The sequence below is a fragment of the Acartia tonsa genome, chromosome 4 (genome assembly GCF_053477335.1).
Source record: "Acartia tonsa isolate MP-2025a chromosome 4, ASM5347733v1, whole genome shotgun sequence".
Lineage (NCBI taxonomy): Eukaryota > Metazoa > Arthropoda > Copepoda > Calanoida > Acartiidae > Acartia > Acartia tonsa.
The window spans coordinates 27,393,821-27,410,598 of record NC_137263.1 but is presented as its reverse complement, the minus strand read 5'-3'; the positions used below and the strand labels follow the sequence as shown (position 1 = coordinate 27,410,598).

Genomic DNA, 16,778 nt, shown 5'->3' with positions numbered 1-16,778 from the left:
GTCCCAATTTAGGTTCCGACACAAAAATCAAAGCACCTTCATACGCATTGTGGTAAATGATATTTTTGTACAAGAATGGTTTGAATTATTTAGTTATTTCACTAGAAGTAAACAATGCTCTATTTAATATCATGCCTAGGATTCAATGGAGTGTTTTTAAATTTAAACTTTAGAGAATAAATAAAATAAAATTTCATTATATAATAGTATTGAGATTTTTACTAAGTTAGAAATATTAGGCACCATCATAAAAGCAAAGCTTTCCTATAATTGAAGTCGGTTCGTGGGTTATTTTTGTACGTCCGTGACAAGATGCATTATTAATTTAGGCTTCTTAAAAATGTCCTAAAGTTTTAAACTGTCAAATTGATTCCTGTACCTATACAATTTATGTATAATTTAGAAAGCGTACTAACTCAATCATTACCAAAAAGTGTGTTTGTTAATTTTTGCGTTTTATGCTGCTTTATTATAAATTCAGTATTTTATATTTAATAAGTGAATTCACCTCTAAGCCTCTAGGGGCTATATGTAATGGAAATTTCTTGCTAAATATTTAGTTTAACATTAATGGCATGATAAATTAATTTGGATGTTTTTAAAACTAACTTCTCTTAAGGTGTGCAACTTTTGGTGGATTTAATGACGCAGTGTTTTGTCATACATCAAATTGTCAAAAAATAAAAATTGAGTTGGCTGGGACTCAGATTCTACTAAATTCGGGAAAAAAATCACGATACGTGTTTTCCAGCTGTCGGTGGGGTTCAACACATCGTAAAATTGACGACCTCTCCATTTGCCCCCCAATTATTATTTTAGATTAACAGGGTTTTATTGGACAAAAACATTACTTAATTTAACCCATTTGCTATTGACAAAAGTTAATAAACTATATCTTAATTTCTTCATTGGGTAGGGGAGTTTTGTATATGAAAAAAATATTTGGGGATTTTCAACAAATTATGCCTTACTAACCGGTTTTCCAGAGTGCCTATTTTCGGAAGATTTTTGGATGACCATTGACCAATTTGAAGGGTGTGCAAAAATGCGTATATCTTTAAAATTCAAATTGCGCAGCTTGTGTTTATAGTAGAAAAATGTTATGCATACCGTTAGAATCGTCATAAACTCTAGTTTTTGGATGTTTAAGAACTATTCCTGTTCTACGTATAGTTTAGGAGCTACGTTGTAAAATGTCCCCAATGATTTAAAACTTTTAAACCTTTCTCACATTTTCCAACGTAGCTTCTATGCTAAAAATAGCATGCATATATTTCCAAAAACTAGAGTTTATGACGATTCTATCGATATGTGTAACATTTTTCTACTATTAACAAGAGCCGCGCAATTTGAATTTTAAAAATATTTGCATTTTTGCACTCTCGTTTAAATTGGTCATGATCCAAAAATAGGTATCTTGGAAAACCGGTTTTTATGGCCTAATTTGTTGAGAATCGCTTAATATTTTTTTCTTATACAAAACTCCCCAACCCAATGCAGAAATTAAGATATAGATTATTAATTTCTGTCAAAGGCAAGTGGTTAAAATTAAGTTATATTAAGTCCTATTAAAAAAAAACATCCTGTTTGGTTATACCTTATTCCTGGCTGGGACTCGCATAGGAAAAGAGAGTATGATATTACCAACCAATCCTTGTAGTAAGAGAAAACCAAGTAGAACAAAAATAATCTGGAAAAATGAACTCCATAATGAACTTTATATGGAGAAAATATCATCTCCCATGGATGCATAACAATGATGCCTCTTCCGTGGACCTTTTTGAAAAAAATTGTTTGTGGCCTAAGCTCTTATATGGCTGTGACGATGATGATTTAAATCTAGTAAATTAGTTTCTGCCAATTCCCTAGTCGCACTAATTTCATCAACACAACTTCTTCTACAAATGCAAGAATGGATATGGTATAGTTTACAATTGTAGTAAAACCTTTCTGTTTAATTCAAAACTACCATGACACCAGTAAGGCTTCGAAACGGGTTAATATCTGCAAGATTAAAACAATAACGTTTCTATTATGGCTTTGAAACCAATTTATTTCTGCTGTATTAGAACCGTTTCTCAGCCATACTGAAAATTCATGTATAGCATCGTATTAAAGACCATCGTATTACATCGTAAATAATACATTTTAATCTTATAATTTTTCATTTTAATATCCGCAGAAAGCTGATGCGATAAACAACTATTAATCACATGAGCTATAAAATAAAATGAGTATAAAAATACAGATTGTCATCGAAAACTTTATTAAATTGAAAACTCTATATAATATTTGAAAAGCAAAGATTTGCGTACCTATGTCTTTTATTTTATTAAGACAAAAATCACAATTGATGAACAAAACTTTTTAATACATTAACAGTTGAAATTTAATATTTATTTCTAAATAGGCTCAACATAAGTAGCTGGAAATATCCCTATTTTGCCATCACATTCTCCGAGCCACCAGCCGTCCTCCTGTTTGTCATGAATATTTATAATGTCACCATATCTAATATTTAGCTCGTCATACATGTTAGCTGTGTAATCATACATCACCTTACACTGGCCCATCACTGCTACTTGTTGTTTCTCTTGATAGTATATTTCTTGTATTTCATTATCCTGGCTGTTGCTCGGTTTATCATCATCGTATCTGCCGCTAGTCTCGTCGTCGTTACTGTCAAAGTCATCAAAATCACTGTCTGGCCCTGGACTGCTTTCTACAGTAGTGTCTGCATGATTGTGTTTTGTCAAATCATCAAAATCGTGTCCACCATCTCCACGACCTCGACTGGAAATACTTGCCTCTAACAAACTCTTAACGGATGCACTTGCATCCAAAGTTGAGTTCTCCTTTTGATATATTATTGGATTTGTTGTAGTGAAACTAGGACTACTGTCCAGACACACTCCAACCGCAGTTAACAACTGTGGTGATCTGTTAGATGGACTGCCAGTTGGAGACCATCCTGCAACTCTTCCGTCTGCTGTGCCCCTGTCCTCCCAGGTGAGCTGGGCCGGCCCAGGCAGTGGTGAAGGTTCATCGGCACTTATGGCGCTGTCCCATTCAAGTGGCTGAGGTTGAGGGTCAGGTGTCACCCAGGAGGGGATTCTGAGTATACTCTGAAACATTCCTTGCTTGTCCTTAATGTTTTCAAGGTATGCAGCCATAGGATGATTTACCCGCTGTTTTCCCTCCAAATCCATCATAACATTGAGAATCTTGAACCTTGTTGCCTCCAGGTATGTGAGCATGGCTTGCATATGAAGTAATTTATCTTGTACATCCTGTTGGCTCTCCTCCCCACCAAATTTGGGAGTTTCCTAAACAATACAATTTCAATCAAGATATGAATCAACATATTAAAGAATAAATAAAAAAACAATCTTATACTTCTTTGTCATTTCCTTTACTAGAGACAACGCCTTTAGAGGGAGTGACATTTTACGGAGAGGAATAGAAAGGGGAAGATTAACCTACAACCTTAGATTCTAGTTTTTAAAAGAACTTTTTAACGGCGATTTTTCTTTCTATATGTTTTTTCTCCGGGTAGGCTCTAGTGAAATCCTTACCGTGATATATTAAAAACTTTAAATCTATTGTTAGCATGTCTATCCAGTAATTAGCGAAATCTTTAGGTAGACATGACAGCCACATATACACACCCTGCCACTTTTATATAATGACAAAAACATGATGTTTTATGCATAGACGTCCAAGGGGAGGGGGTAATGGGGTAATTAACCCCCCCCCCCCAAATATTTTTCATTTTACCCCTCCCATTTAATATTTACCCCTACCTTGGGGGTGCCGTAGGCACCCCCAACCATTTAGGAGGGGTATTTACCCCCCCAAAATAAAAAATCCCTAACAAATAAAAATTTTGGCGCGCTTCGCGCGCATTTTTACTACTAAATATTAATACATTGTCAAATTACCCCCCCCAAAAAAATTTACCCCGGGGATAAATTTTGTGGGGGTTAACAAATTTACCCTTGCCAACAGAGTTCACGGGGGGGTAATTACCCCCCCCCCCCAAGCAAATTTTACCCCCGGGGTAAAAATTTGGGGGGGGGGGGGGTAAAAAAAATATGCGGCGCGCTTCGCGCGCCATTTTACCCCCCCCCCCAAAAACCAAATTACCCCCCCCTTAAAAAAATTTTACCCACCCCATATAAAAAAGCTTGGACGCCCCTGGTTTTATGTGTATCACTTCCCGTTCCCGTTAACTGCTGTAATATGCATCGTATTATAAACAGCTTTCCGCGGATATAGAATAATTTAATTTAATATTTATAATTAAATACCTGTAATGCTTTTGCTAAATTTTCCACACCAGCTCTTCCTTTTCTTTCCCTTTCTATATCAGCCTTTATTATTCCAACAAACTTAGAGAGGCTCTCTCGTCTTCTCTCTCTGTTCATAACATTGACAAGATCCTCTGAGTAGAATGAAGGTAGATGTTGTTCTCCCATACCTTCCTGATCTATCTGAAAGTTGATTGTGTTGATATCTCTGTGTGTGTCACACAGTAGCACAGGTTCCTCAAGCTGTTCTGTCAGATCACGCAACTTTGGCCTGTAATTAAAAATCAGTTTTTATCAAAGTTACACAAAAAAAAATACTATACCTACTGACAATCAACAGAAAAAGTAAAATTTGTTGACATTACAATTGATACTACTTTTTGCACGTCAGTTATTGAAAAGACATGTCGGAACAAATCTATTTCTTTGTTGACAATAGATTTTTAAAGCAAACAAGCCAGAATCACCAGGTATCGAGTGGATAAAAGCTTTCGATTAAGAATTGAATTGTTTAACCTGTTTGCTTTCATAGCAGCAAGGTATTGACCAGCTTTGTCAGCTAGCTGTGCTAATCTTTCCTCTTCTAATCTTTGTAATGCTGAGCTGCCTCGTAAAATTGATCCTTCCCACTCCAACCTAAAAAAATTATCACCGTTTTTGTAAGGTAATTGGAATTTTTTATGGTATACTTAAATGACACTACTCCAACACAAAATTTTATCTGGTTGCCGTATTTAAAAGAACGAGCACCAACCAACTAATTCTCTGAAACCAACCAAATAAATTATTGATGCAAGGGTTCAAAGGTTTTTAGAAATATGTTTTTTTTATGAAAAGTAAAAAAATACCGGAATTACCATATATATGATGTGATTTATGATATCTGTATATGCTATGTAATATTTTTATTATAACTAAACCGATTTGAAAATAAATCTTATCTTATTTTGTATGATAAATTCTCGCAACCTGTGGCTACTATTATCAGTTTAATTTACTTGAAGGGTATGAGAAGCTAATATGGATCTTGTAGCATCTAATTATTAGCTTTAGCATAATACAATACATTAACCACTTACATTTTTTTAATCATTTATGTTTTTTTTTCATAGAAAAATTAGTAGATAAGCTTTTTAGTACCAATTTGATTTACAATGAAAATAAAAAATCGAGGATATAGAATCTGTACAGCAATATAACAGCTATTTATTGGGGCAATTTCTATTCAGTTTCCTTAACTAGATATATAAGAGATTTTTAATATTTTTACTTTGGTTATAGACTTATGGTACTAATAGACGTTTTTTAAATCATAATTTTCTCGCTTTGGTATCTACAACAGAAGTTTTCTTGATTTTTTGTTTAAAAGCAATAATATTAAATTTTTCCCGTTATTTTACTTACAAAAATTTTAATTTATTTTTTTCATAAAAATCAAATTGGGAGGCAAAACTAGAAAAATCTTATAAATGCTGCTTATATTAACCCCTTCTAAATCACTGTTAAGTTGTGAATTAGATTCTCAAACACTTTAAGCAAAAAAAACGTAACCATTTAATATGACAGGTGTGTGAGTCTTACTCCATAACTCTCATTTTTAAAGATATCATATAAAATTTAATCTACATTTTTATTTAAACTTTTCATAGATAATTTCAAAATTTAGCATTATTAGGCATTACAATTACAAATTATCTTTGTCGTCCAAATATTTAATAACACTTTTACTCAATGTTAGAAAGAAAATCATTTCTATTGAGGACATAATTTACTACCAGCACCACGCTCTTCATGCAAGAGATGTAGTTAAATTTTAAATATTATTTTTATAATGTACATATGTTATTAACCCTTAATAATGTTTTTCTATTATTTTTGTCGTTTAGACATATATTACAAAATAAATTTATCTTTAGAAACAATTGATTAGGTAATAAGTAACTTCATGGAATAATTTGTACAAAAACAAATGTTCATATGGTGGACACCAGTAACATGCCAATATAATTTTTAGATGTTAGTAAAACTGCGGTAATCATTTAGTTTTTTATTTTAGATATATTATTTAGTCTTACATGGTTAAGGAATAGGGGGTGGGGGTGAATTAAGCATAATTAATTATTTAAAACTTTTAACCTCCCCTAAACAAATACAATTTAATGAAAGTAAAAATGTTTGTTTAACGCAAAAGTTAGATAGAAATAAAATACTGAATTTCCGAGGTCCAAGATTCCTTGGTAAAAATATGACGGAGATGGATAGAAAGAGGGTTAAAACTAAGATTGAACCATTAATCATCAACATCATTATAATTCCATAATTCTTTCCAACCAGCTGTGAGTGTGTAATGTGTGAGTATGTGTGATGTTGTGTGTTTGTTCTTGTGAGAATTTTTATTAGTAGTTCTTATAGAGTTTCAAAGGATTCACAGATTTCCAAAAAAAAAATATTTCTAAAAATTTTGTAGATGTATGCAAATATGATTCATGTAATTAGGTCTGCTTCATACTAAAGCTGTTAATGTTTATACTTGTTAAAAATTAAAGGCATGTTAACAAGGAAAACACATTGTCCTTTAAAATATATTAAGAACAAATGGTAGAGCAGTTTTACTTTGCTTCGGAATACTTTGCTAAAAGCAGATAAACAAAAGTTTCAATATAAATATGAAGTAAAATTACTAGTTTTTTTTGGTTATTTGAAGAATACCTTGATCTTTCAGTTTTGATACAACTAGCATAATACTCCATGTCACATTTTCTAACTGAGGTCTCACTCTTCTTTCTCTTACACTCCAGCTTCATGTTTTCCTTGTCAGATAGGTGTCTACCACGACCAAGCTTACAATCCAACATTTGGTCCTGAACCTTCTCATTCTCACGACATGACAGGTAAGATCTGAAGTAAAAATTAAGATGTTCAAATAGGAAAATTGGTAACCTGAATCAATTTTTGAAAAATGTGGCTTGAGTAGTGTGTGTTGGGGGAGTGGTGATGAGGGGTGTAATAATAAAACAAGGATGACAACATTCATAAGTAGCGAAGCACAAAAAATCGTAAATGGGAATACGTATAGGTAGATTTAAAAGGTTTTTACTAAAATCAAGAATAGATTTATTGGAAAAAATAAACATGAAACCTTGTTTTATTTTGTATGATGACGATGGTCAAAGTAAATTATATTAAAGATGCTCATAACAATGGGAAAAACTATTTTGATACTGATATCCCATAAAAGTTTGAAAATTGGATCAAAATAGACAAAGATATGGGGAAATATATAAAACATATAAAAATAGCCAAAAACCTGATAAAAGGCATTCTGGCCGCCATGGTTGTTTACTTAAAACGACAAAAAAATTAATTTTTAAATCCTTAACTTAAAAAATTGGGAAAATCGGACCATATATACTGAAGATATGGAAAAAGTGTTAAATATATCAAAAATAGCCTAAAACCTGCCAAAAAGGCAGTCTGGCCGTCATGGTTATTTTCTTTAAAAGACAGGAAATTTAATTTTGATATCTATAACTGAAAAAATTTTGAAAATCGGAATATAGACACTGAAGATATGGAGAAAAATGTTAAAAATATAAAAAAACAGCCTAAAACCTGCTAAAAAGGCAGTCCGGCTATCATGGTTGTTTTCTTTAAAAGACGGGAAATTTAATTTTGATATCTATAACTGAAAAAATTTTGAAAATTGGACCATAAACACTGAAGATATGGAGAAAAATGTGAAAAATATAAAAATAGCCTAAAACCTGCTAAAAAGGCAGTCTGGCCTTCATGGTTGTTTCTTTAAACGACGGGAAATTAGATTTTGATATCTGTAACTGAAAAAATTTTTAAAATCGGACCACAAACACTGGAGATATGGAGAAAAATGTGAAAAATATAAAAATAGCCTAAAACCTGCTAAAAATCGGTCCGACCGCCAATGATGTTTTATAGTTAATTGTGCTCCTTAATGGTGGGAATGTTGTCAAAAAATTTCAGCATTCTATCTTTTATAGGAGCTGAGTAAATCCCATTTCCCCCATAGCGTTACGGACTGACGGACTGACTGACGGACGGACAAAGTGAATTATAGAGTAGCTTCGCTACTAAAAAGGACATGATTATTTAATTTAATTAAAATGTAAAACTAAATCCAAATTCACTAAATTAAGAATTAAATAAATATATTATATAAACCATTGCAAATTTTACATAAAACAAGGATGAAAATTTCTATAAAATTATTTGGTCCTACCCCAAACGTAAGAGTCCCAAACGTCAGAGTGGACAAACGCAAGAGTCCCAAACGCAAGAGTCCCAAACGTCAGAGTGGACAAACGTCAGAGTGGGACAAACGTCGGAGTGGACAAACGTCAGAGTGGACATTGCTTAAGTAAAACATCAGAGTCTATGCTATTTTAATTATATGACAAAAAATCTTCTAATTTTTTGCAAAAAATCTTTCAAATATTTTATAAAAATCTTCCAATTTTGAATGACATCTTATTCGTGTTTTGTCTTTGGTAACAATCAGACGTGAGAGATTTTGTTGTGAGCCGATAGCCATGCAGCCGCCGTACCCTGCCAGGTACTACCAGGCAAAGCAGGGAGGAAGCCACCGAACCTAATCATAAAGAAAATGACTCTGGCTGCAGCACTCAGCACCCTGGCCTACCTAGCCGCAGCGCTCGGCCCCCTAGCCTGCCTAGCCGCGGGCGCTCGGCCCCCTAGCCTATAACCTAACCTAACCTAATCATAAAGAAAATGACTCTGGCTGCAGCACTCAGCACCCTGGCCTACCTAGCCGCAGCGCTCGGCCCCCTAGCCTGCCTAGCCGCGGGCGCTCGGCCCCCTAGCCTATAACCTAACCTAACCTAATTATAAAGAAAATATTGTGCTTGTCCAGAGTCATTGTTATGTTTGGGGGGGGGGGCGCAAAACAATGTTAGGCATAACCAATAAGATAGTTTTAAATTTACATTTAATTTTTTTTCTCAAAGAAGTTGTATCAACTTTTTTGCTTTTTATTTAAGATAGCTAGCCGGTTCTTTCAGTAAGTAGTAGATGTAAAATTTTTCAGAGAATTCAGATATGCAATCGGTTTTTTTGTAGACCTCTTATTTTTTAAGTAATTTAAGTTTTTAAAAAAAATAATTAAGTCGGTTTTAAGGTACTAAAACGCAACAAAATAAAAGAAGAAAATAGCCAGTATGAACAAAAATAGTAAGATCTTTAATTTGACACCTTACTTTTAAAATTCTGTTGAGTAATTGTTGAAAAAATCTATTTTTTTAACCTCGGTTTAATCAAAACATTAAACCTAAATATTTTCTCATACAGACATAAAAAATATGGGTTCATATATACCATTAGAATGAGAAAAATAATATGAATCCATTCTAAGCGAAATTGAAAAAGTTTTAAAAAATTGTAATAAAAAATAGAAAAAATAAAAAGTTTATTTTAAGAATTGTAACTACTAAACTAGCCAATCACAAATCGCAAAAATTGACGAATCGGAAAGCTTAATCTATAAAATTAACCTATAGAATTGCCAGAAAAAAAGGAGAACGTTCATACAATATATACAATAGATACTACAATAAATATAGTGATATTAAAGAACATGTAAAGAATGAAAAATTATGAACAAATATGCATCAGTCTGTTTATAAACTTCAAAACAATGCAGTTAAAAATACATTATTGTTTCTTGTGTTTAAAAAATATCTCCTACATTGCATTGTCTTTTGTTTAGGTTTAGTTCAGGTTTGGTTCAAGCTAACCCTTTAAAGCCGAAAATTATGATTCTTAAAATAAACTTATTTTTTTTGTAATAGTTTTATAAAACTTTTTCAATTTTGCTTAGAATAGATTCGTAATATTTTTCTGATTCTAAAGCTTTATATGAACCCATGTTTTTTATGTCTGTTTGAGAAAATATTTAGGTCTAAAGTTTTCATTAAACCGAGGTTAAAAAAATAGATTTTTTCAATAATTACTCAACAGAATTTTAAAAGTAAGGTATCAAATTAAAGATCTTACTATTTTTGTTCATACTGGCCATTTTCTTATTTTATTTTCTTGCGTTTTAGTACCTTAAAACCGACTTAATTATTTTTTTTTAAAACTTAAATTACTTAAAAAATAAGAGGTCTACAAAAAAACGATTGCATATCTGAATTCTATGAAAAATTTTACATCTACTACTTACTGAAAGAACCGGCTAGCTATCTTAAATAAAAAGCAAAAAAGTTGATACAACTTCTTTATATTTATTTAGATTCGTGATACTGTTGTAGAGAAGAAGATTAAAGAACTTGAACCAGCTTGGCCAGAAGAAAAAGACGAAGTTGATGAATTTATTGAGTACTTTGTCAAGAATTTCGTTGGAGCCATAAATGGGAGGACCGGAATAAGAAACCAACCAAGATTCCCACATACTTTATGGAACAAGCATGATGCTGTCATCAATGATGAGTTTCTTACTACAAATTCTGCTGAAGGATATAACTATGGTTTATCATCAGCATTGCCTGCAAATTCAGGTACTTGGACTGTAGTAGCTCGTTTGCAAGCAGAAGAAGCAACAGCCAATTTAAAGCTCAGGGACGCGCTACTAGGACCTCAAAATAACGAGACAACCAAAAGTAGTGCAAGAAACACCTACACAAATATGCGAAGGAAGGAGCTGGCAAGCATAGTAGAGAAATATGACGAGGATGTCAGCCCTGTCATATTTATGCAAACAATTGTGGGATACTACAACCATGACGTTATTAATGAGTAATATTCCACTGCACAAAAATTATGTTTGTTAAAAATTTGAGTATGCCAATATTTAAACTTTATAATATATATGTGATATATTTGAAAGGGTGTAAAATTTTCGTTCTAACACAGTTGTTAAATAAATATGAAAAAAAGTAAAAATATAAATTTTTTTTTTATATGGTAATGATTATAAAATCGAGACTCATACGTTTTACTTATAAAATGTCCACTCTGACGTTTGTCCCAAAAATCCTGCGTTTGTCCACTCTGACGTTTGTCCCACTCTGACGTTTGGGACTCTTGCGTTTGTCCACTCTGATGTTTTTCCACTCTGACGTTTGGGACTCTTACGTTTGTCGTGGAACCAATTATTTAAGAAAACGTTATATTCAAAATCTTAGTTACAGGACATTTAATTTGGACGTACCAATGCAACGGTTTAAATCTGATTATAGATATTCTTCTCTTATTGCATGTTGCATAGTCATCCTAGGAATCACGAAAAAACGTGGTCTTTGAAGTTGATAAGCTTTCTCAATCACTTCTAACCATTTCATAGATCATCATGCAAATTTGAAATCGATAGGACAATTCTAACATTACTAAATCAACTATAATAACTAGGTATTCGTTACGAACGTACTGTCAGACCAACCCTATTTCTAGAAAAACCTTGCTTCAAAAATATGAGTGTGCAGGGTGAAATTATTAGACCACAAATTATTAAAATAATCTTGCTCCTGTGTGTGGCTCCCTTCCGGCCTTTATTTCTCATGGAAAAAAATTCAATGTAAAGATATATTTGTTACTAAACTCTTCTTTTTAATGCCCTCAAATATCTTTGCAACCAAGATAATCGTATTGGACAAGCACTGGACGACCAAAATTATTAACTGATGAGTAGAAGAATTAATAATCTTACTTTGATTTTGCTTTACTTTGAGTATTCTTCCATTCTGAAAATTGTTTATTTCTCTTCTCCACCAGAGCTTCTATGTTTTTCCTTATTTTGTGTTGATTCTCTAGAAATCCCTAAAATTATTTCAGCTTTTTTTAAAAGTATTAAAAAAATGATATAGAAAAACATTTAAATGTACGTGTCATTTATTACATATTAGGGAGGAAAGACCCCTTGGTCTGTAAATTTTACTGGTACCCAAAGCTTAAAATCATCATTTTACATCATCTCCCATTCTTTACTGTGGGTACATGTGGTTGGCACAAACTAGCACTTCTCCAATAATAATTTTATTCTACAGAATGGGTAATATTGATAACCATAACTGGTAGTGTGCATCAATGTATAGTCCATTGTCTTATCCTGTAATTCCTTGAGAATATGATATTTAATTTTCAAATATGAATAATTGTAATGTGAAGGAGAAAAATTGATTTCAATTTAAAAGAGAAATGCAAAGGAGAACAGGGACTAGCAGTGTTTTATAAGAAAGACAGGTGCTTTTTCTCAAAGTACTAGACCCTCACCCCACCTGAATCCCGGCTATAGACCCTGATCCTGCGGGTCTACTCAGTAAACAATATAACCTAATCTAACCTGACCTTAAGTAATAAAGATAAAAACAAACGAAAAAAAACAACCCTATATTTTCAATTTATTACAAAACTAAGGGAGTTAGGGGTTACATTGCTCAACAAATCAAAGTGGAATTTCATAATAAGTTAACATGTAAGTGTTAATTCACTTCAGCATTACAAACAGACCGACACTTGGCACAAGTAGAGTTGCTTCTTAACTTAAATTTATTTTTCTCTGTGTTTCCTGAAATTATCATAACTGTTGCATGGTACACAAAGCCAACAATATAATTTCACATTCTCATGTTTTTATTTGTCAAATGAATTGACAAGCCTCCCTTAAACTCCACCCCCCCCCCCTCCCTCCCTCCCTGTCTTCTAAACAATTGTTAAACCAATTAAAGATTTTAAAAAGTGATGCTTTTCATTGATTTGAAAATCTTCAGATAATTTTGTGAAGTTTTTGAAATCGTGTGAACATAATATAACCCCCTGACTAATATGTCATAAATGCTTCTAACTGATTGTTACTTTCAAATTAAAAATTAATAAGAAAGCAATTTCCTTTTGATTTTTATTTTATTTTCAAAACATCTCACAATTTTTGTCATTACTTGAGAAAAATATTTAGACAACAAGATTGATTTAATTATGATTGTTTTGATTTCACAAATATCAACTATTTTTATATTACTTACTTTTAAAGGTTTAGCAATTTCATCTAAAATTGCCGAGGCAATAGTTTTATGAATTTCTGCCTCCTGTTCAAAATCATTGGCAACAAAATGCCAGGCGTTTGATATTGTTCCACTTCTCTCTTTGCTGGCCTTCATCAGCTTACTTGATAACTTCTGCAAAGACCTAAAAAATTTATAAACTTTAGATTAGGGTTGGGCCGGATACTTTTTTGGCCGGATACCGGATATCCGGCTGATTTCAAATGCCGGATATCCGGCAAATATCCGGTTATCCGGCCAAATAACCGGATATCCGGCCAAATTACCAGATATTAAAGTAGTAAAAAAAATTTCTTCAGAAATCTTATCTAAATTTACATAAAGTTAAACTTATTCAGAACAAATGTTCTTCTAGCTTCAATAATAAGAAAATTATAGCCATTTAAGATTTAAAAAAGCAGAGATTTTTGGTGTACAGTATAAAAAATTATAGAGCCGGATATCCGGCCGGATAGTTTCAATATCCGGTATCCGGCCGGATATTGAAAATGGCCGGATATCCGGCCACACCGGATATTCGGCCCAACCCTACTTTAGATGCTTTGCCCATAAAATTAAAACTGATCAATTTTAATAACTAGATATACCAGCTTATATCTTTAGTAAATACGCCCCTAGTGGCCTCTAGCGACACTAAAATATTTCTGTGCCAGTGGAGGCCTCTAGGTATAAAATGGTACCCTTGTACGAAGGGTAGTCCCGTAGGTCATACAGTGCAGTGGCGGTCTATAGCGGCACTTTATATGCATTTTTGAATTTCTTTTCTAGGAGTTATTTTCTTGGGAGGGTTGTGGTACCATACCTCAAAGTATTTTTAAACCTTCCAAGTACATTTGAAAGCGGAGCCCTGACATAGCAGAACCATTTTAACAAGGGCTCTGCAGACGCCAGCAAGCCTCAGGGAAAACAACTTTTTATAATTTTAAGAATCATCTGCTCTTTTATTTTTAAAATTTTTAAATTTGAGGCTTAGTCGCGGCTGCTCCTAATTTAACGTCTTTAGTTATGGCCGGTTGTTAGGCCTAGATTCAAATCTATTACCTTCCTGACAACGAGCGGGTGCGCTTTGTGTTAGACCATAGTCGGGGGTTTAAAAAAAAGTATGTAAGCCGTAATCTCTTGATAAAAACGATGTTTGTTTGTCTTTTATATTTACTTTTAAGCAATATTCTCACTGTGTTTATGTACATATTCAAATTTTAGCAACCTCTTCCGCTAAACCAATTTGTAGTACATTGCAGGGATATAGATATGGAGATATAGATAGATTAAATAAGAAAACACTATCTTCACACATTTATTTCTGCTGTACATTTGTAAGATTGATCTACTTTAGAAATTGTAAGAATTTTTTTATCTTCCATAGATTATGCCTTCATCGCTGAAGTATAATAGTAATAACCTTCACGTGTTTCGGATATCCTCATGTTTTGACAGAGAGGGGGCGAACACTCTAAAGGGTAAGGCTAGTTATCATATTACTATGGATCTTTAGACATAAGACAATTGACGATAAATTGATGTAAACTACCAATTATTATAAACAAAATTACTTTTATGCAAAAAAAATATTGGTTGACACTGCTAGTTTGAACCAAACCATCAAGACTTAATGAAAGTTTCAAAGTTTTAATCATTATATAAGAGAATAATATATTTATTAATCTTTGGGCATCAGTATAATTTACTGTTAAATATCTCTTTTCTCCCTGTTCACTAATCCTATCATAGATTTATGTTAGAAATTATAAGTATTGTTTATTCTTTACATTTGTATCAACCAAGAAATTTTAATCAAAAACAAATAAAGAAAAACAAGGACAAATATACCATTAAGTAATGGAGCACAAACAATACAAAATAAACAATATACAGTTGGGTTTTTATAGCCGAGTAATTATTACAATGAAATTATGCTGGAATGTTTAGAGTAGAATTGATTAGACAGCAAATGTAACGATCATCTATTATTTAAAAAGTGAAAACAAGTGACAATATTATAGGTTACTTTTAATCATATTAAAACACTACACACACACACATATATACTCTTACATATAACCAACCTTGAATAAGATGATTCCAGCTCAGCTCTTTCCTGTAAAACATTGGAAACTTCCTTGCAAAATTCCTCTCCACACTTGATGACATCCCTCAAATCCTCAAATCCCTGGTGTCCTTTCCTTGACGAGGTCCGGTGTAGGATAAGAGTGGACCTGCGCCCAGGCTTCAAGGGTTTCAGGGGAGACTTAGACGTCATGCTTATATCTTTTTCATGAATTTTTTTACATTATTTTAATCTGAAATAAAAAATATAAATATTTGCTGCATTTAAAATAGCTTTTATGATTTAAAAAAAACTTTGATTTAAATATTAATACGCTGGAATCATTTAAACTTATACATAGTTCAAAATTTTATATCCATTCCCAGACAGTCAATGTTTAGAAACTACAAAAGATTCACTTTAAAAAACCAGTGAAATCAAACAAATAACTTATTATACTACTTTAAACTAACATAAAATTTTATAACATCAATTTATAAACAAAAGTCATTAGCAATTATTGCTTCCTGACTTTTTATATTTGATACAGAAAAGAAAAGAATGAAAACCAAACTAATTGTTCTTTGCGTCTTCCAAGAAAATTCTTTACCTCCAAGGTTTTGAGAGACCCCCACAAAAAAAAAATGAAAAATAGCCACCCCCCCCCACAAAAGTGTTTTTCTTTTTAAAACTAAAATTAAAAAGAAATTAAAATAGTGGTCGACTAGCCCCCCCCGAAAAAAAATTCTCCCCCCCCCAAAGATTTTTTTATTTATTTTTCTTTTAAATCTAAAATACGAAAAATTGGTTTGATCAAAGCTCTTGGGGCAAAGCCCTTAGAGGCTAGGGGCGAAGCCGCTAGTCACCATAATTGGGGTGGGAACTTTCATTTCAATGTTGTAAAAGATCTTGTATACATTAGACTATAAAAGTTGGAAAGATTTTTAATCAATATAATAGATTTGAAATCTGCATAAAATTTTAAGGATTTTTTATAAAATTCGTTTTTTATATAATTCTTTATTTAAAGGCGCAAATACAAATTAAGTTAAATAATTTTAAGATCTGTGATTGGTGGATTGAAAACTATCTGCGCTCTGATTGGAGAAGCTTAAGTGACGTACATCATTCAACCAATTAGAGCGTAGGTAGTTTCCAATCCAGCTATCCTATTGATCAAAATTTATTAACTTAAATCGAATTTGCGCCTTTAAATAAAGAATTATATAAAAAACGAATTTTATAAAAAAATCCTTAAAATTTTATGCAGATTTCAAATCTATTATATTGATTAAAAATCTTTTCAACTTTTATAGTCTAGTATACATAGAAAACCTAAGGATAGAATGATTTTAAAATAATGTAACAAACATT

At 32.4% G+C, this 16,778-nt stretch overlaps 1 protein-coding gene across 1 annotated transcript; it reads right to left on the bottom strand.

Moving 5' to 3' along the window:
• Positions 1–2,249: 2,249 nt before the first annotated feature.
• Positions 2,250–15,659, bottom strand: Nost (Nostrin). Its single transcript, XM_080157322.1, has 7 exons — positions 15,424–15,659; positions 13,319–13,481; positions 12,007–12,116; positions 7,020–7,208; positions 4,827–4,946; positions 4,311–4,581; positions 2,250–3,326 (listed from the first exon to the last, which is right to left on the bottom strand). The coding sequence occupies exons 1-7, from the start codon at positions 15,615–15,617 to the stop codon at positions 2,403–2,405; spliced, it is 1,971 nt and encodes a 656-aa protein (XP_080013448.1). The 5' UTR covers positions 15,618–15,659; the 3' UTR covers positions 2,250–2,402.
• Between the last annotated feature and the right edge of the window lie 1,119 nt (positions 15,660–16,778).